We start from the raw sequence: 21,401 nt of genomic DNA on the forward strand, positions 1-21,401 counted from the left end.
CATAACCTAACCTCGAAATTTTGACAGTTGTCTGCAAGTATCAGCGAATATTTTTCCATCCGCTAAACAGGCTAAACTTAAAGCAAGTGAGTGTAACTAAAAAGTGTTAATAATACAAATTAAGTAAAATTTATATGCTTTCAGCAAAATGGCTGGAGATTCACATGCTGAGGATGCTAAATTGTCTGGACTGTCGAAACATTTCAATGGCTCCACAATGCGTGGTCGCGCAAATGTCAGTATATGCTAGCATGATGAGAACTGTATGATGGAATTATATAAACAATTTTTTCCAATTGCAGGTGGCTAAGGCTACTTATGCTGTGATCGGTCTCATCATTGCCTACAATGTTGTCAAACCCAAGAAGAAGTAGAGGAGTTCAACCGCACTTTAAAGCCAAAACATAGCGATACAAATCAATTCGTAATGTTGTCAGTGACAAAGCTGCAGCATTGCTGTGCTGGTGGGAAGTGGACGACAAAGCTTGTTGTGGGGGAATTAATTGCTTAATTTACGGCTGGAATTATGCGTTTCTTAAAAAGTGAAATAAAATTGTATTGAACGTAAAATCAAGTTATTTTATAAGCGTGTTTACTTCTGGCTTATACATAGAACCAACAGAAACGAATGTAGTATGTTTATAGCCTTGCACCTTCACCCAAACAACGACAATTATGACACCCAAGGGGTAAACTAAATTCATTCGATATTACTTGAGAAATATAAACAATTGAATGCGTATCTGAATAGCGCATCACTTTTTTAAAACAACCTCAAATAATTTGATGGTTAGCTGATATAGGTAAAAGTTATTAAAATATATACATTATACTTACATATATATGTATATAGTAAGTGGGTATGGAAGAAAAATAATATGCTTCGCTTTTTCGAGGATAAACTGTAAGTTCTCATTTTTATTAATTCGTTTTTTTTCATCTCTTTCTTTTTGAGTACAGCCTTGGGCGATTTGCGTGCATTTAATTCTCTTTATATATCAACTTTATTTTTCATGTTTGACATATTATTTAAACATAGATTTCGTAGAAGAATGTGTTGAAATATGTAGTTTGTATTTAATTACAATACTTATGCTATATTTAATTTCTTTGAAAAAATCTAATTGGATCCAAACATCAAAATATCATACTTGCATAATGTAAACAGCATCTTCAAATGCGTTTAACTTTGGAATTGTGATAATAACCATTTCGTTTACGTTTCTAATCAAGGTATAAGTTCAATAATTTTGCATTAATTTAAGGAAAACCATACGTACGATCTGCGTATTTTAATTTTATCAAGATATACTGATCTGTTCAGCTGTGTGAAGTCAGCTTGGACACATTCAAACTTGAATTTTTATTACTATTATTCCTTTTCGTATTTAAGTTAGTTGAGGTTGTAAATATTTTTGAAAAAGTTACTGCAATTTTTTCATATATTTTCCTGTCTACTTCAGCGTAAGCATTATTCATTTACATTATGAAAAATGAATTATTGATATCTTCAAATTATGCTCAAATTAGTTACTTAATCTATATTTCCAACAGGTCATATGAATTAATATTAAGAAGAAAGAAAAACAGATATTTTGGTATAAGAATATGCATATACAATACATTTATCTTTGGTCTTTCGTTGCACCTAATAAAAGAATCGATTAAGATGGATAATGGAAATTATTATTTATACGTAGTTATTGTAAAGTTCGAGTGTAATTCTTTGTATTAATACATATACATATGTATATTATATTTTTAAAAATGTTTCTGGTAGCTTTTCGGTTAGCTTGTTACTTATACATTTGTATGCTCCCTTATTATTATTATTTCTAACATATACGTTTTCCAATTAAAATACTTTATATTTATGCATGCATGCAGTGTCACTTACGTTTTTCTTGTACGAAATTACTTGCAATGAGTATTAGCAACAAATTTCTTGGCGTTATTGCGCCTAAAGCCATCAATTACAAATACAGCTATGCGCCACCATTTTGAAGATGCACGCCCGTGAACACTGATTTAGCTGAATCACTTTAATTTATTAAACACACTCATTTTATCTTACTTAACCGGCTGAAAACGATCACGCACTTCACATATTCCAAATATATTATATTTTTAACATAAATAACACACAAACCACTTTTAATTAATTTTTTTTTTTTAATTTTTCCGTCTACACGATACGCGATTAAAAGAAACTTGCGACAGACTTGCCAATTAATGTTTCCGCTTCCTTTTCCAATTGAAAGTTAAGAGCTGCCGGATCAAAAACAATAGAACTTTTTTCACTTTAACACTATCAGCAGGCACCCATTCAAAAGAAAGAAGTGACAGTTTTAAGAGCAGTGTAGTCAAAACGAGTTTTGCAGGTTAGTTGTTAGGTGTGCATTTGCGTATATATAGTACTTGTAGTTTGCTTTATTTACTTTTTTTAAACACAACTTAGTATCATTATATATTGTGTTATTTCTGCATTTTGTCCTTTTTAATTACAATAGAACGGGGCCTTCCGTTATTATTTATATAAAAACAAACTATTTTCAATATCATGTAGGCTAATTAAAAATATATAGGTTCATAATGAGGTAATGTTAATATTCTCTTTAAATAATTATATGAATAAATTGGCGTAATATAATAAAATATGTATGTATATGAAAACTGCGTACTCGCTCTTGCTGCATTTGTTTTGTTACCATGCATCGTTTCCTTTTTCCGTTTAACTATTCGTGGGCTAGTAATAATTTTTTTACTTCTTCGGGTAGTTGACTAGTCTTTACTCACAACAATTACTGTTGTTTCGTTATTCTTTTTTGGCGAGATTTTTTCAGTTGGTTGAAAGTGAAAATGTTGTTACTTTAACGTACCTCAGCAGTCGTCCTTGCAATAATTTGCTGATTGCTTGTGTGTAAACACTCTGTTTAGTTGGTTTCAATATTTGCTACTAATGTATGTAGGTATGTCAGTTTAATTAATTTTTATTTATTATGTGATAAATTTTAACTTTATTTTCACTCGCAAGTATTTTATTAGTTAATTTTAATACTTCGTCAATATACACTCTGCAAACACTTCGCTGTTGCTTCTTTTGCGGGTCTTCTCGTCGTTTCTAATTTTGGCGAATTGCTTTTTTGTCAGCCTACAGAATTAACCGAACACTTAAGCATGGTTTGCTATATTGTATTTGTAATTTGTGTGCAAATGGGAAATAATCAGAACAAAAATGAAGAATTGAATTAGTTAAAGGCAATTTATATAAAAATTCTTTATAACTGAAAATATTTGTGTGCACTCTTTCACTCGTACGAAATGAATGAAAGGTCGAGTTCTATTTAACTGTGCGATGCTGCCATTTTGAATAGTATCCGTTAGACAGTGTGTGTGTAGTCCAGTTACATTTTTTCGTAAATTTTATTGTTCGCAACCATATAACATGATTGTTAAATTAAAATAAAATGAAATAATTCAGCCTGTAGATTATGATCTCAGCACATATTTACTGGTTTCCTATGAGAGACTTTCCTTTTGAAAGCTCTTAGAATATATAAAACTTGGCATCCATTTTTCTGAACGAAGTAAAATTAAACTATTAAATATTTAAACATACATACACACATATTTACAACAGAAAAATGTAGGAAGCAGAAACTAAGTAAGGCAAAACTATAGGTGTGTTTCAAAATACGAAAGTTATGGAAAATATTACATGCAATTATAATAATTTTTTACATTAAAAAAGGAAACTTAATGAAAATATACTACATACTATATACATAAGTATCCAATAGGATAAAATCAAATGAATCGAACGATTTTAAATTCAATTAATTGAAAAATATCAAATCACAAAATCTATATACTTATTTTATAGGAAATAATAAAACAAATATTGTGGTTTTCGGGTCTTCCTTTTTAATCTGGAAAGCTTTATATTTTTGATGTAGTTTTTTGTTTTCATTTGTGTGTGTTATATTCATAAACAATATCATACTTTAGGATAGTTAATATTTATAATTACTATTTTCGTTATGCATTAAAATTAATTGCCGCTTGCATTTTTACAATTAACTTAGGAAACAGTTTTTTAAATTTTTAAATTAATGTTACATTTGCGATTTTCAAATTACTTTGTTTAAAAACTGTATTCAGCTACCATTTAAAACCAAAAGAATTGTATTAATAAAAGAAAAAATGTTGACACATAAATTGTTTGCAACACGTTCACCATTTACAAAACAAAACTTTCTACAAACGGTTATACACGGTTAAGCCACTCAAAAGATAACTTTGAAGTGAAACATTTGAAGATTGTACTTTTGTAAGCATTGTCACTTGTTTAGAATAAATTACAAAAATATTAATAATTTTGTAAATAAATGTACAGTAGTGATGAAAAATAATATAGGAATGAAAACAATATCATTGGAATAGCAAACAAAAAGTATTACTTAGATAACTAGGCTTCATTTTTTTAGACAAAATTAATTCTTATTACTATACACAAACCCCAACGTCGTATTGTTGTACACTTATAATTGTTTTTAATACCATATTCTCACCATCCCCAACACACTAAATTTTTTTGCAAGTTACTCTTTGAATATTTTCCCAATGCCTAATATACCTCTTTGTCCGTCGGTGTGCAGTGCATGTGTTGATTTAAAGACATTTCAACTAAAGTAGAAGATAATGTATTTCTTTATTTTGCAATTTTTGTGTATTTTTTAATTTATTTTTAATATTTTTTATTTACTTTTTTCCATTTGTTTAAGCAGTGTTTTAGGTTAACTTTCTTACGCTTTATGTAACGCTTTATTTTTGCTTGGCGCTTTAAACTACAAATTAATATTTAAATAATGTTTTTTGTTTTATAAAATAAATAAAAAATGTATGTATGCATTATTATTTCTTGATTGTTTTGTTTATAAGAGAAATACATATGTATATATTGTTATCGATATATAATGATTTGTTTTAATAATATATGTATATAAAAAAAAAAAAATATTTTTAAATGAATCATTTGTGTTTAATAGTAGATAATAAAGTGTAAATAATAGCAATATAATATTTATGTATTCATGTGTTTGAGTGCGACATTTTCAAGTGGTTACAGACACCAAACTGTTATTATAGAAAACAGTGAGGACGCAGACATTTTAGTGCAGTTACAACATTGTATCTGCATATACTATATATGCAGTTAGTTGGGGAGGGATAATGAAGTGCAGCGTTGCAGAAAAAAATGTACGCATTTATTTGTATTTATCTACATAAAGTGAAGATGAAAAAAATTTAAAAAATATTGAGAAGCTTTATCATACATGTCATTAAAAATTTCCAATTTTGAACGTTCAGCTTTTAAAGTGCAAATGTTTACTTTGAACTGTTACGAAAAACTAGAAATTGAATATTTCAAATGCATTTTCTTATTGTACTGAAAACTTGATAACAGATAATTTTCTACAAAAAAATTTTATTTGACAATGTGAAGCATTATGTAATTATATTCAATTTTTGCAAATACTTCTCACGAATATGTTTTCCTTTTGTTCAACGATTCAAAAACTGTTGGCTATAAAAATACAAACAGTTTCGAAACATCAAATGTGCACAAAAAACATTGATAAATAAAAATAGAGCGTAAGTTTTTTTTTTTTTTTAACTACAAAAGTTGGCGATTTATTTCGCACAAAGCGCCAACAGTCACCGCATAGCTTGTATAAGAGGCAACGGTTGCGCTTACTTAATCGCTGTAACCATTCTCCAAAAAGACATTTTTTTCTTACAATTCTTCAGAAATCGCACTTGCTTAGCTTATTAAATCCGCTTAACGAACTTTTTCTATTAGAACATCATTGCCGCATGCCCCTCCAATATATAATAGTACATCAGTGTGTTTTAGCCGAGTTGTTTTACATCTTTTATTTATTTATTTGTAAGTATAAATATTTATTAATTTATTTATGCATTCATTCAAGTAAATGTATGTATATATGTATGTATGTGTCCAAACAGTTGTTGTGACGGTAGACGTAAAACTGGTTATACATAAATGCACTATTCCTTGCTACAGTGCAAATGAATTGTAATCGTTCGGACGCTTATAAGCGCGCTAAGGAAACCATACAATTTTAAAACAATTAAATTGCATAGAAAGCAATGTTAATTGGCTTGTTATTACTAATTTTTTGTTTCAAAATTAATTTTTAGTATTATATATTTTTTATATAGCATATATTATTACACATTTAGGCATATATGTATATAATATGCGTGCGATGCAGCGTGGCGCGTTGTTGTGTAGAAATAGTGAATTGTGACAAAACTCTATATTTGTTAAACATAAATATGTTCTGTTGGTGAAATATTACCTTTTTATATGAAATATATAGCATTTCGTTATTTTTATAACACGATTGCAAAATTCCACGTGCATAATTTACATGCCAAAAATGTAGAAAATAAGTTGCTTCAAATATTCATCTATATCGTCTTAGTAGCAGTGATACATATTTGAAAGAAAGACGAACTAAAAATAAAATTGCCACCAAGAATACTTCCTCCAATAAAGAGCCGCAGCCTCACCGAGGCTGTAGCAACTTTGAATATTTTTTACTTTATTTTACGTCAAAACTAAGTCAATGTATTTCACTATCAAAAGCATTTAACTTTTAACAAATATTTGTGCATACAAATTCACAGACACACGCTGCCACTATACTGCGTACGTACCTAATGAGTAGTACCATAAATGGGATAGTAGCCAAGCCACTAAAGTTGCTGCTTAACTGCTGCCATGCTCCTGCCACTTACTTTCTTTGTTCACCTACACTTTTCTTGATTTGCACGTTTCATAGTTCCAGATTTTTAAACTTTTCTATTCATTTTTCCATTATTCATTACATTTTTGAATTTTTAATTTCTCATTTCTACGTCTTACACACCACTTGAAAACGTGCACATTTCCATTCCATTTTTGCATTCATTTATTAAATAGTTTTTTTTATATTGTTGTTGTTTTTAAAAGTTTTTCAATTCTTTTTTTGTTGCTCTCTTTCACCAAACATTGAAGCAGAGTTTTTTTTGGGAATATTAAGGATACGTAAGTGTTACAATTACATGTTGCAACTTTGTTTATTTTTTCTGCACACAAAGCAATTGCACATGTGTCCATAAGCGAAAAGAAAACTAGTTTTCTTGCGCTTGTAACAGTAAATTTTCTATAGTTTACCGTTAGGAAATTTCATTTGCAGTTAATGCATTAACACTGAACACACTCTTCTCTGTATTTATCAAAGTTAAAAGTCACATTGTGCCGTTATTTTGCGGCACTTTTCAACATTTACCGTTACAAAACGCATTTTCGCTTATGCCAAATGCACTAAAGTTTGTGTACAGTTTTTTCAACTTTATTTTTGTTTTCATTATAATTACTATGTTTTTGTTGCACATCTGCGCATTTTCGCTACTGAAACAATTATAATAATTACTTTTATTTCTGTTTATCATTGTTTTATTGCATTCTGCAATTTTCGTATTTTTTACCATTGTTTACGTAACTCTCATATTTCCATATTTAATTTTAATTGCGTATTTCTCACACTTATCACAAACTTCACGTTTGTGCTACATTTTATAAGAATTATTAAATTTCTTAGTACGCATTGTGAGCTTTCCATTTATTCATTTATTTATTTATATGCTTGCTCTTACTGTACTGGTTTACTAGTTGGCATGTGTGTGTGTGTGTGTGTGTGTATATATGTTGGTGTGGTCGCTTGGCCCTTTCAATTACCTCGACTTCCACCGCCGCTTGCATTGTTCGCATAGTAGGGTTTATTCATTTGTCCACCGCCGTTGGGGCCGCCAGCTCCACCACCATTATTTGGACCACCAGGGCCACAACCTTGACCGCCACCACCATTGGGACCACCACCTACATTGCCATTATTGTGACCGCCAGGGCCACCAACACCACCTTGTGGTCCATTGCCACCACCACTACCGGGTGGCCCACCACCCGGTCCTTGCCGCATGTTATTTGGTCTTTGGCCTGCTTGTGATTGCTGCTGTTGCTGTTGCTGCTGCTGCTGTTGTTGCTGTGACTGTGGGCCACCTTGTGGATGTTGGGGATAATTGTTAGGGCGCTGTATTGGAGTCGTATAACGTCCTTGACCACCTTGAACGCCAACACCACCGCCGCCTTGAACACCTGGTGGACCACCACCCCGACTAACAGGTGGCATATTCTGTACGTTACCACCGCCACCTACACCACCGACACCGCCAGCACGTTGCTGCGCGGCTTGTTGCTGTTGTGATTGAGATTGTTGCTGTGCTTGTTGTTGCATTACTTGATTTTGCAGATCCCACTGTGTAAAAAAAGGCGAATATTAAAAGTTAATGTTAGTGTTAGAGAATGAGAGCAGCATGTTATATTTCAATTAATTTTCACTTACGCTGCCATAGTTCTTATGGTGTGGTGGACTGGGTTGAGATTGCACCTGTTTGGCCAAGCTTAAACTGACGTCAGCTCCGAGTGGGCTTTTAAGTTGGCGTCCCATCTAAAAAAAAATAAAAAGAAAAGTTTTGATAAAAAATTTAAATTATAAGGTTATTCTATTACATACCGAGTCTTGCAGATGGCTTTGTCCTTGTCCAGATTTCATATATGCGGCCGCGGCAGCTGCGTGCTGCTGAGGCGTTGGTCCTGCGCGAAATTGATTAATACTCGCGGCCGTCAGTAACTGCGAATTCATAAATTGTGTATTAAAGTTGCCCATTGTATGCTGCGACTGTGGACCAGGTGGGCCTTGTGGTCCATTCGAACCGGACGGTCCGCCTTGATGTCCGCCATATAGACCAGCCGCAGCTGCTAGACCAAAGTTTTGCGCACCGGCGCCTGCGCCTTGTGGCGGCGGTGGACCGCCGTAGAATGCCGGTCCGTTCGGTCCACTAGCCGAATTCGAGTAGTAACTATTCGATTGCAATTGATGTGCGCCAGGTGGCCCAGGTGGACCCCCCTGAGGATGCTGTGGTGGTGGACCCGGATACAGATTCATATATTGTTGCGCTGCATAAGGACCACCACCGCCGCCGCTTTTCGAACCGATCGTGCCGAGTTGTTGCGATGATGGTGGTGGCTTCACCGAACCCACCGATGACATCATCGAATTGGAATTAGAGGAAATTATCGTCACTGCTTGTGCATTAGGATTGCTTAACTGTTGTGAATTTGGATTACCGAAAGGTGATGGACCTCCGCCCATGCGAAACTGTGACGTTAGACTGGAATACATTTCGGGGGTGGGTGCAGCAGTCATATTGGGTGGCGTTTGCATTGTATATGCATTAAAGGGTCCACCGGCGGCCGCTGCCGCTGCGCTATAGTGACCGGGGAAACTGTGTGCCGCTGCGGCGGCTGAGAATTGTGAACGGCTCGAATGATCGAGTGAATGGAATGGTGCGTAGAGGCCAGCCTGTGAGGGTGGTGGTGCCATTTGCGACGAATTAAACACGACAGTTGGAGGACTGGGTATGCCGGTGAATTGTGGTGATGCTTGGTAGAAGGAGGGCGGTGCTGCGTGCAATTGTTGCTGTTGCGCAGCCGCTGATTGTTGATGCTGTGCCTGTTGTTGCTGTTGTTGTTGTTGCATATTAGGTGGTGGTGACATACCCATCGAAGAGCCATGGTGTTGTTGCAATTGTTTTGCGGCAGCAGACGCCTGCTGCTGCTGTTTCACAACATCTGGGTGTTTCAGCACCTGTTGTTGTTGTTGTGCAGCGGCAGCAGACTGAACCTGCTGTTGTTGGGTCTGCTGTGGGCTGGGATAGCCAACGACGCTAGTCGGATCATCGGCACCGCCCACCACAATACTGCCGCTCTGTGCGAACTGCTGATCGAGTGGTGTGGCGACGTCGAAGGGTGAGCCATGACTGCCGTAGCCGCTTGGCACTGGACCCGGCGAGGACAGGGAGTGGTGTTGATGTTGATGTTGGTGCAGGGGGACAGCGGTGACGGCATAATGTGGCATATGCTGCTGCTGATGTTGTTGTTGCGATGCTGCAACAGCTGCTACAAATGAAGCAGCCGCTGACATATGTCCACTTGGATCAACCACCTCTAATTGCTGTTGAGCTTGTTGTTGTTGTTGCTGCTGCTGCTGCTGCTGTTGATGCTGCAACTGTTGTTGGACTTGTTGCTGTGCCTGCTGTTGCTGTTGGTGTGCTACTTGTTGATGCTGTAACGCTGACGAACTCGCCTCAGATGTCATAGGCGCTACACTCTCCCATACCTTCTTCACGCTCGCAATTTTCATATTCAAATCCGCAGTTGAAATAATATTCTGTGCTTGTTGCTGTTGTTGTTGCACCTGCTGATGTTGTTGTTGTCCGACCGCGGTGGCAGCTACCTGTTGCGCAACCATACTAACAACTTTTGATTCGTTATCATTTGGCGACTTGTTAGGCACAGCCGAGACGTATGTTTCAGTGGCGTCACCAAAAGTGAAGCCCAATTTCATGTCTTTGTCGTAGTCTCCCGCAGCGGATACCACAACGCCGCCACCAGGTACTGTCGTATCGTTCCCTTTGGCGAAAGACATCTGCGAAAGCGCCGTGCTTAGCGTCTCAACAGCGGAGACACTAACACCGCTGCTAACGGCTGAGCTTAAAGACTCCGAGGAGCGTTTAAGCTGCGCTGCTTGCGCTTGTTGTTTGTAATTGGTATTCTCAAAGATAATCGTATTGACAGGTGCACCATCTAGTAATAGGGTACTGCCCCCGCTGATAACCGCATTCTGTTTCTCACTCGCGCCGGCTGCCAATTTCGCTTTGTCCATCTCGCTGATGGAAGTCCGATGCTGTGCGGTTGGCTGTTGACGTCCCACACTCGTTGTAATAGTGTTTGTATCCGATTTACTCTTTTGTAGTTCGACGTTTTGTTTTTGTTGTTGTTGTTGTTGTTGCGAAGCAACACTCTGATTTGGCAGCGAAGTGCTGTGTGTAGGCTTGAAATTGCCCACGCTGTTGACGCCACCCAGTCCGGGTGGAGGTTTCGTCACCGTTTGTTGTTGCGATTGCTGGTTAATTTTGTTAGCGCCAATAGCGGATGCCGATTGTGAGGTGGGCAATGAGGCCATAGGTAAATCTTGTTTCTTTGCACCAACACTGGAGTTGCTACGTTGCGCTGCGGGCAATTGTGCCGAACTATTGCTGCGCTGTTGTACCGTCTGTTGCACGGCGCCACTAGGTAAATCCTTTTCTTTTGAAGCGGATTTACGGTCGCGTTCGGCGATTTCATCAGTTTTAGTGCTCGATGTACTCTCTTTGCGAGTTTGCGTCCCACCTCCACTGTTACTACCAAACTGTTTTGGTTGAGTAGTGGTAGCACCCTTCTTTTCTGGCTCTCCAACCGAACCGGCCTTTTTGCTTTGTTGCGCGTTTGCAGCGCCTTGTGGAGGAGTCTGTTGTTTACCGCCAGACTGTATGCGCGTTTTTTCATCTGCAGATGTCGTTGTAGTCACATTGGAGTCCTTAACTTTGGAAAGTCCTGCGCTAAGTGCTAATTGGTTTTGTTTAGTTTTATCAACATCACTACCACCACCTGTTGTTTCCGACTCTGAGCTGCGCTTATGATCTTTATGATGTTCATCGTACGGCTGTCGGCCATAATGACGTCCTTGACTCCTACCACCACCATCATTACGTCGATAAGACGAAGAAGTCCCGCGATCGCCACGCTCACCCCGATCGACGCGATCACCAATATTCGCACCACCTCCACGACCACGACGTGATGGTTCTCCACGTGGTGCGAAACCCTCCTTAGAGTTACGTTCTTCTCCGCCGCTACGGTGACCACCGTGATCTTTTCGTGGGACTTTAGGACTCTGGCGATCACCACGTCGTCCACCTCCGCCATACGCCTCTTCATCGACATCCTCCGAATGTTCTGATTCGCTGGGCAACCGGGGTTCATTGGGACCATAGTAACGTCCACCACGTGTAGCGCGAGGATTCCAATCGCGGACACCACGGCAGCCAGGATAAGCGCGTGAATGAGGGCCACGCTCCCGCTCCCGGTCTCTGTCACGATCTCGATCACGATCACGTTCACCGGCACGATCACGGCCTCCACCAACAGCGCCACCGCGTGGACCAGGTCTTTTCGGCTCACGCTGCGGTTGACTTATTGCTGTTAAAGATGTTGCCGAACGATTTTCATCAACCAGCAATTTGGTATCATCAGTCGATAAGGATTCCTTCCTAGCTACTGAATGTATTGGCGCAGCGGAATTGCTACTCTCACTTTCTTTACGCTTCTTTTGTTGAGATTCCACTTCTGCGGTCGGCTTTGTTATCGTTGCGCACTTCTCTTCGCTAATTTTACTTGCTGCGACTACATCCCCACTGTCTGTTTGATGTGGCTGTTTGGGTTTCTCATCACTCGACGACTCGGAGCGGCGTAAAATTTGAGTAGGAGCAAAAAGCGTTGTTTGTTCACTTTCGCTGCGCCGATGCGGTGCATGATGTTGATGCTGTAGTTGTGGTTGTTGTTGTTGTTGCTGCGTTAGCTGCTGTTGAGATTGCAATTGCTGTTGTTGAGAGTGTGAATGTTGTTGCTGCAGCTGCTGCTGAGGTGGTGAAGCTTCCTCCTCCGACACACTCTTCTGTGTATGTGGTCGTTGCAGTATTTTTATGGGTAGTGACTCTTGACTATGCGTTGAAGAGAAACTCTCTTCGCGTTGGCGCTTCAACTCGGCATCTGTCTCCTCAGCCCAAGACGACACAAGTGCGCCGCTGCCAAACTCCTTTGAATCGTTCAAACTGCTGTTGCCGCCATACTTGCTAGACTCGTCGTTGGACGAGACGCTAGTTTTACGTTGAGAAGTATCCGATATGCTGCGTGACAACTGATTTTGTGGCATACCATTACCACGCATATAATCATCTCCGCCTCGTCCACCACGTCCACCATGATAGCGTGGTTCATCGTCGCGTTCACTGTCATTACGTATACGCCCATAGCCCCCACCACCGCGAGTATAATTGTCGCGATAATCGCCACGGCAACCACGTTGCAACGGTCCTCCACCGCCATTACTACCCTTTTGCATATAACGGCCTGCTCCAGGCTCATAGGCGGAAGTAGTCGAGCCCGATTTATCTAAATTTCCAGCCAACGGACCAGACGCTTTGCCATTGCCACTTAATGCGCCAGCGCTAATCGATGGACCGCCTAGCTGCGCTTGCATTTGCTGCTGTTTCTGGAAGCGTGGTGGCAAATTTGATTGGAATTGTGCAGAAAATATTGGTTTTCCACCAGCGCCAACACCTTGTGTGCCCACGCCACTGCCAGTGACAACACCACGTTCACCTCGCACATAGTCGCCGCCTCCACGCACATCACGTGTATCATAGCCGCCACGTGTGTTGCCTCGTTCGTAATCCCTGCCACCACCACTGCGACGCATATTGAATTCCTCCTCACTTCCACCGCCGATGGATGGTGGCGGAGTCGGTAATTCTACTGCGTCTCCACCAGAGCCCACAGTTGTTGAGCCGACAACTCCTCCAGCAGCTGCTGCGCTCGCTGCCTTTTTATTATAAATCTTCATTTCGAGTTCTTGTAATTTACGGGCAGCCGCTTCACGCCGCTCTTTTTCACGGCGTTCCTCCTCCTCTTTACGTTGCTTTACACGTTCGTAAACGGCCGCATCCAGAGCAATACTACCCGCTGCGCTGCTACGATGTCCATTTTGCTGACGCGTATCCTCGCGATCGGCCGATTTTTCACGTTCAGCACTGTCGCGTTGGTCCTTAATGCTACCGCTACGTTGCCAGCTGTTATTTACGCTGCTCGCGTTGGAGCTCTTGCGTAGGTCATGTGAACCGCCACTGCTTCCGCTCGACTTACTGAATGCTGGTCGATCGCGCTCCTGCGTTGGCGTATGCTCTTCAGGCGATTCATCATCTGAGAAAGTCAGTTTTTTCGTGTAATCTATATCATCTTGTTTGGTCCAACTATCATCGTTGGCTATAGCATTCAGACGTTCCAAATCTTCTTCGCGTATAATTGGTCGTTGCATCTGCACCACTTCTGGTTCTATGATAAATTCTTTATCCTTTCGAACACCACCGTTGGGGGTTTGCGTACCACCCAACGGAGGTGTGGCCAATTGTGGTGGTCTCTTGGGTATTGCAGTTGCAGCACGGAAACTGCCAACAGCTGGGGAACCCGCGCGATAATCCTGTGCCCCACCACCATTACCACCTGTCGCTCGTTGTTGTGAGCGCAATGTGCCACCACCCGTATCTTTGCCACCAATGCCGTTTTGATAGTTTGGGGGTGTTTGAGAGCGTGGTCCGTTGCTAGAAACTCCCCCGCCACCGCTGCCAGTTGCCGGCAATGGGGCACCGCGCTGCATAAACGAGGGCATTAACTGCAGGATAGGCAACGGCACTGCTGCACCTGCAGCATTTGCATTCTGCGCCTGGTGGCCCTGGCCCTGTTGGTTCGACTGGCCTTCTGTCGAGCCCTTGCCTGCTTTTTCTTGCTGCTGTAACCAGGTGCTCGCATCGGTTTGTGGACGCAGACTCACTTCGTTCAGTTCGCGTTGTTGTTGCTGCTGCTGCTCGCGGTGATGATGATGATGTTGTTGATAAGAGTAATCGCTGCCACCGTCTCCGTCGCTGCCATCTTTGTAATTGTGCGCATCGTAACGCTGATCGTGTGTGTGCCGGCCGCCACCGCCGCCGCCACTTCCATGTTGCTGCTGGTTGTTGTAGTCTCGTTGGTGTGGATGGTGATTCTGTTGTTGTGGTTGATGATGATGGTGCTGCTGATGATGGTGATGGTGATTTTGTTGCGAATGTTGTTGCTGATGATAGTGGTGTTGTTGCTGTTGGTTCGAATGCTGATGATGGTGTTGTTGGTGATGATAATGCTCCTGTTGTTGCTGGTGCTGTTTGCTTCGGGTCGATGCGTTGCCGCCGTTGCCACCACCACCACCACCGGCGCCGCCGCCAACTGTGCCATCTAACGTTGGAAATTCGAATTGAAACTGTGGACTCTGATAGAGTGGCGGTACCGATGATTTGCCCCCACCACTGCTGCCCTTGCCACCACCCGTCATGTCGTTGCCCGTTGTCACAGCAGACCATGTTATTGGCGAGTTTCGTTGCTGTTGTTGATTGGCGTGATTCGCTACTGAAGAGTTGCGCAGCTGCTGACCGCCACTAACGCCAGTGCTTACACCTGTTGAATTGTTAACAAGTTTTACGCCACCGACGCTGTTGCTAATGCTATTGTTGTTGCTGTTATTATTGTTGTTACTATTGCCAAGTGCGGACTTGTTGCTAATGTTCTTCAATTGTTGTTGTTGTTGCTGCTGTTGATTATTTACTACGCCTGTGGGTGTGTGTGCTGTTATTTGACCGCCGCTCGTTGAGTTGACTGAAAGGTTCGAAGATGCATGTGCATTGATACATAAATAAAAGCGAACAAAATTGCAAGGCAGAAAATTTTCATAATTTTTATAAAGTGCTGTTGGGACTTAAATGTTTATTTAATATTTAATATATGAAATGATATATGTAATTATAGCTTTATTGCTTTATATGCAGTCTCTGCTAAAATCCATAATCAAAAGCAGAAGTATTCAATATCTCCCCAAAAAGAAAAATTCTAAAGGAAATCTGTTATGTTTTATGCCCATTGTACAGTACAGTGTGCAAATGCAAAGTAAATGCATTTTTATTGAAAAATAATTATGATTTCACTATTGATGAACTATAATGTTATCACTATAGAAAAATTATTATATTTTCAATTAAACAAAACACATACCTTCTTGTCCGGTTGATGGTATTATATTGTTATTCGTATTTGGCGAATTTGTTATTTCAGCTTTCAGGGATGGTAAATTAGCTGGTGGACGCCTTGCGGACGGCACTTTGCCCAAACTTTGCATTCCATGTTTACGTGGCACTTGATTCTTTTGTGCAGATGGTTCAGCTGGCTCACCCTAAAATACAAAGTATATATTATGAAATTCTGTAATTATTTAACAAACTATATTCAAACAAATACAATTTAAATGATTTTGCGATGATCAAAACTTACGCGACTATTTTTGTACATTCGATTTATATCGAGTGCTGAGAACTTGGGCTTGGCATTTCGCTCTCCCCTACTTCCCCCCAGTGTACTCATGCTGCCAGTAGATCCTCATTAGCGTTACCTCCCCCTTGCGCCGCACTCACTTCACCACTTCTACTTTACAAGTACTGCAGCTCGGTGCGCAGTGTTTTATATTCGTTTGTTTATTTGTTTGTTGTGTTTGTAACTGTGCCTTTCGGTTTTTAGTCCGTACGTTTGCAGAGAGAAAAAGTTAAAACTAGCGATCTGATTTAAACAGATAAAAATATTTCGGACCGGCTTAGATTACCGTTTTCGCAGCAACCACGTATTGTTGCACAAAAAGTCGCGTTTCGCTTCTTTATATTGAAGCTCATTCGCTACTCTGCTCTTTATTATAACAGTAGTTCAGTGATTGTTGTTCTAAACTGCCGAGTTTTCCAGTTGGCCTTTTGTAAATGTATTATTGTGTAGAGTGTGCAAATCAGATTTCTTTTATATAATGATAGCTCGTTTTTCTCAATATAGCGTTTGTAATAAGACTTTTTGATTTCTGCAAACTTTTCGTTTTTAAGACTGATGTTAAACCTGGTACACCTGGCCACTTTCAACTTCAATTTGCCAAATTTGAAATTAATACAGTTTACATGAACTGCGAAGATTTTCCTCACAGACACTCGTTTGTATTTATTCGCTTTTTATGCTGTTTTAAATGTAAATGAGATTTATTTTTAAACTCCACAACGCCGTATAATGACGAAGAGTGCTGGTTCAATTTTACCGGCGGAAAATCCGCTGCGTTTCGGTTTGATCTACCACACTACAATGTACTCCTGTGTTGCTGGAAAAAACTTATATTTTGTGGTATGTGATAGATAAATAAAACTACTGCCGGCCTCAGACACTTATCGTTTCGCTTATAAATTCGTTCCTCGTAAAAAGGGAATCCTCGTGGTATTTTAAATCTATATCCTCAGTCTTCTTTGAATTCTGAAAAAAAAAACAAATTAGCTTAGTTACTAATTATTTTAAAAATACATATTTATTATACATTATAAATTTAATTTTACTTATAACATAATGAATATAAATGAAAATGAAAGCTAGTATCTATTTTAGAACCCTCATTATAATTCATCGAATTACGATTACAGTAGCACGCCAACAACTTGAAAGGTTCAACTTTTGGTATGTTAATGAGTATAAAAATTATGACCAACTGATTTAACAAAAATTTATAATTACTTTACAGCTGTGACAGTCGCAGGTCAATGCTCTATGGAAGTGTATATTTGTGGCATATTTTTAATGCTAATATAGGATGATCAAATGAAACTTCAATAAAATCCATGTAATATATTTGAAAACTAATAAAGTAGGGATACAGAAAAAATCTAAATGGATAACAAGTACAAGTTAAGGAGTAGATATATTGAAAACATATAACAAATGGATAAGCTGCTCACACATACTAAAAGCGCACCACCAACAAGGTCCATATATCTTAGAAGTTAGTGAAGTAGACAGCACGTCAACTAGCGCACTGATCGTACGGCAGTAAGACACTACATATGCAGATTCACATGGCATTGGCCGTGAAAACCATTTAAGAGAGTGCGCTGCCCCAAAGACAACCCATACGTTAAAAAAAAACGAATAAGCGATCTGAATACATATACGCAGAACAAACGAACGGTGATTTGTTTTGTGCGGGCAGGTGAAATAAATTTCCAGTTCCGATAATTTGTGTAATACAGTAACAAGCGCCGATAATCAATCATGAGGAAACTGAGACCAAATACAGCAAAAAAAAAAAGTAGTTAACAACACTTATAAAAACTGCGGCACATAACAATGCGAAATGTATTCAAATAACAAAAAATAACTGAATTAAAGAAGTTGAAATACCAAAGTAATAAAAATGCGGTAACAATTAGCATATATAATTTTGCTAGCTTTCAAAATGTTGTAATATTACAGAGAAAATATTGAAAACATTAAAAATAAAAAGCAATTTAAAGGATTTAAGTAAAAAAAAAAAAGATTGTGAAATTTTTTATAATACAGATTGAACAGAACATGCAAAGGTAATTAGGTAGAGTAAGCGAGACAAATAAAGCCCTAAACGAGGCGCTATATTTTGACAGCTAAACCAACGAGCGAAAGGCGTGTAGAATTATAAAGCAACGAGTGATGCACTCGTACTGTCAGCCTAAGTTATCCTAATGCAATCATTTTTTTCTTCATAAAATAATTTAAACTTCCGGAAATGTAACAGGATATTTATTAACACATGACAATGTTAAACTTATTCAAAATGTTCCATAGAAGCGGTTTAAGATGAAGACGCAAATTAATGTGTACTAAAAGTTATAATGTTTAAAGGGAAGAGAAAACATGAAAACCATTAAACTATGCATACACCAACATACAAGGGCAATCAAACAAAGAAGGTGATGTGCACACATTCAAAACACGAATTAAGATATGGAAAAAGAAAATGAAGAACGTGATGGCGTCTTGCAATAATGGCCATAAGATCTTTTGATATCGTATTGTATGCAAAGGATCAATGCCCCTGCCAAATACAAGAGTTTAGTACGGCCAAGGATTTTTTGTATACAACTCGTATATATTAGGGCACGAAAATGCTGTTATTTAAGAACAGTTTGTATGGGTCAACGATTTGGTAATACTTCTCAAAGCTTATTACCAAGCAGTATTTTCTTTCTATAGGCTAAATATTTTTTTCCGGTACAACGCTTTTTAACCTTCTGATGTAATAATACTGATGTTATTTTTAGTATATTTTATTTAATCTACACTATTAAATCAAGTGATATACACTTGTGCGAATACAGGTCGAGTGCCAGTGGTAAACGGGCAACACCACCCTTCCCCAGTTATTTAGTATGTTTCTACTACTTTCAACTATTAAATCAAAATCTTACATACACATTACCACTACTACAATTCATACGAAGTAGTGCTTTTCACAACCGATTTAATCAATGATTCAGAAATTTTTTGAAATTAATTCTACCTTATGCGTTCCTTTTTCAAGATACCATCCGACATCGGCGTTTTATATCGACACTTATTCAATACTTCCACTTTATCGATGTAGTCGCCGCTACCGTTTGGTATCGTTTTTTGCTTTTGTTGGCGGAGCTCCACCACACTATACCAGAATTGAAATTTTATGCTTCTTCTTTTCAGTGACTTTTTCTGTATGAAGACACTTTTATAATACAAATTTCCACAAGATTACCATGTAATCTATACGTCAATACACACACTTAATCATAAACAAACTATAAAATGCTTGTTAATGCAATTTTTCACACAATTTTCAGCTTATTTAGAGCGATATTTTTCTTTTCTTGCAGTAGAAATTTTATGATTCCGACACGAAAATTTTTTCCGTTTTGCACTCGTTTCTGTCGTCTTTCTGCAACTACTTTTCAGCTTCGTTTGCTCGTTGAATGGTTCTACTACCGCTGCATTTGCTATTCACGTCAACGGAATAAATTGTTCATAGTCAAAGGATTTCTGTATAGTTGACTTTATCTAACACATACTTTATGCGTAAAAGACAAACCTTTTTTCAAGCATGAACCTTAAGCTAAACTGTGCTCTCGCTTTAGCAAACAACGATGCGTGGGAGAGAATAAACTAATGACACTGCAGACAGTATTGTATACGTGATGTGTCAAAGTGAAATTTGCAGAATAGATAGCATTGCCAGGCAATACAATTGATAAATTTATGTGTACTTTTTAATTTAATCAAATGTAATGCGACATTTATTTTTACTCAACGCCCACTTTTGTTTTATATTTACTGCACATCCAGGTATATTTTTTGTATTGCACAAATGTATTCGTTTATATTTTTGCTGCGCATCGAGATATATTTTTGTTATTGCAAAAGGGACCACTTTTCAACAACGATGGCAAAACTCATTATTCTTGAGTATAGTTGAATGGCTTTTGCACAAGCAGGTAATATGCAATTCACGGTCTGACTAAAGTTAGTAACGATGTTTTAGCTTATTAAAAATTAACACTTTACCTAAATATCATTATCTTTCAATACAAAAAATAAATACTATAGACATTAACTGCTTTTATAGATAGCAAACGATTAGTGTTGTGCCGGTTACCTCAATGCATTCGCACAAACAAAAAGAGATACCAAACGTAAATGAAAACAAAAAAAACACTTCAAGTATTCCATTATATATTGCTTACCCTTTCTCTCGACGCTTGCACGCGAGTTCGTTGCTCTCCTACACAATTCACACCCGTTCAATCTCGTTGCACCTTTCGCACACACACACACAAGAGCACGCAATTTTAATACTATATGCTACGTATGTGTGTATCACCTATGCAAGCGTACCGTGAAAATGCTGTTGAGTGCAAAAATTCACCCAAGTACTAGAAAAATTTGCGTTGTCTCCTTTACGCGTTCCTTACTTTCGTAAACGCTTTTATTCGCTGCTTTTATTTAGCAGTGAACTCGCCTACTCCTCCGATTCGCACTTCTTTCTTTTAGCTGCCTGCTCCAATTCTTCCACCCCTTTTGATTTTATTTTTCTTCTTTTCAACTACTTCTCTTTGCAATTATATACATACATACGTATCTAAAACGCCGAAGAGCTGTTCGGTATGAGGGTATGAAATTGAAGCGAAGAGGAAGCAGAATCCAATGAGAATCTTTTCTTTCGGCTCGATAGAAAATTTGTTACAACTTCAATTCGTTACATACACTTTGCAAGTACACAAAAACTATTTTTTTTTTACTTAGCCCGTATGTTAAACTGTGACTTGCACACGTTTTTGCGTTGTTTAAAGAATTATTTAACAGCGTTTTACCGTCTACCGTCACAAACAGGATAGAACACTTTCTTGCGGGTTGTCACAATTACTTAAAATGGCGTGTAGATTGTTCGTACTCTACTTTGCTCTTTCAAATAAGAATACTGCGCCGACTATTAATACAACGGCGTTAGGTGTGTTCAGTGATTCGGCTTGATTTTGTAGCTGGAATGAGTTATGTGTGAATTAAGCTGTAACTTAGTGTATTATTCAATTGCAACAACAATTATTTTTATAATTTTTCTACATAAAGAAATAAAGGTCAATCATGTAATTAAAATGTGCACTACTTTTTACTGAAATTGAGAACAGTGCATAAACATATCGATAACTTTAATCGTTGAAGTTCCACCTTTGTTTTC

General features: G+C 38.4%; 2 protein-coding genes across 5 annotated transcripts; one reads left to right on the forward strand and one right to left on the reverse strand.

Moving 5' to 3' along the window:
• Positions 1-578, forward strand: LOC108971109 (putative 60S ribosomal protein L33). The gene is made up of 3 exons (XM_018936948.1): positions 1-86; positions 145-235; positions 303-578. Exons 2-3 carry the CDS (start codon positions 149-151, stop codon positions 372-374), a joined length of 159 nt encoding a protein of 52 aa, XP_018792493.1. The 5' UTR covers positions 1-86; positions 145-148; the 3' UTR covers positions 375-578.
• A 1,713-nt stretch (positions 579-2,291) lies between these two features.
• LOC108971111 lies at positions 2,292-21,089 on the reverse strand. 4 transcript variants are annotated; one of them, XM_018936952.1, is made up of 7 exons: positions 20,561-21,089; positions 16,142-17,146; positions 15,866-16,043; positions 8,646-15,472; positions 8,475-8,579; positions 7,811-8,387; positions 2,292-3,185 (listed from the first exon to the last, which is right to left on the reverse strand). In XM_018936952.1, the coding sequence occupies exons 2-7, from the start codon at positions 16,229-16,231 to the stop codon at positions 3,172-3,174; spliced, it is 7,791 nt and encodes a 2,596-aa protein (XP_018792497.1). In that variant the 5' UTR covers positions 16,232-17,146; positions 20,561-21,089; the 3' UTR covers positions 2,292-3,171. The 4 variants fall into 4 exon arrangements, with proteins under 4 accessions (XP_018792497.1, XP_018792494.1, XP_018792495.1 ...); XM_018936949.1 differs by having other exon boundaries at positions 20,410-21,089; XM_018936950.1 differs by lacking the exon at positions 20,561-21,089 and adding an exon at positions 19,200-19,636.
• Between the last annotated feature and the right edge of the window lie 312 nt (positions 21,090-21,401).

Source organism: Bactrocera latifrons, unplaced genomic scaffold (genome assembly GCF_001853355.1).
Source record: "Bactrocera latifrons isolate USDA-ARS-PBARC rearing strain unplaced genomic scaffold, ASM185335v1 scaffold_324, whole genome shotgun sequence".
NCBI classification, from domain to species: domain Eukaryota; kingdom Metazoa; phylum Arthropoda; class Insecta; order Diptera; family Tephritidae; genus Bactrocera; species Bactrocera latifrons.

Bases quoted from the DNA above. Each gene is read 5' to 3' on its own strand.
- LOC108971109 (XM_018936948.1), top strand. From the start codon at position 149: ATGGCTGGAGATTCACATGCTGAGGATGCTAAATTGTCTGGACTGTCG. The intron at 236-302 runs GTCAGTATATGC...TTCCAATTGCAG, and splicing joins CAATGCGTGGTCGCGCAAAT to GTGGCTAAGGCTACTTATGC.
- LOC108971111 (XM_018936952.1), bottom strand. From the start codon at position 16,231: ATGAGTACACTGGGGGGAAGTAGGGGAGAGCGAAATGCCAAGCCCAAG. The intron at 15,473-15,865 runs GTATGTGTTTTG...CGAACCTTTCAG, and splicing joins ACCATCAACCGGACAAGAAG to TCAACTCAACGAGCGGCGGT. The intron at 8,580-8,645 runs GTATGTAATAGA...ATTTTTTTTTAG, and splicing joins AAAGCCATCTGCAAGACTCG to ATGGGACGCCAACTTAAAAG.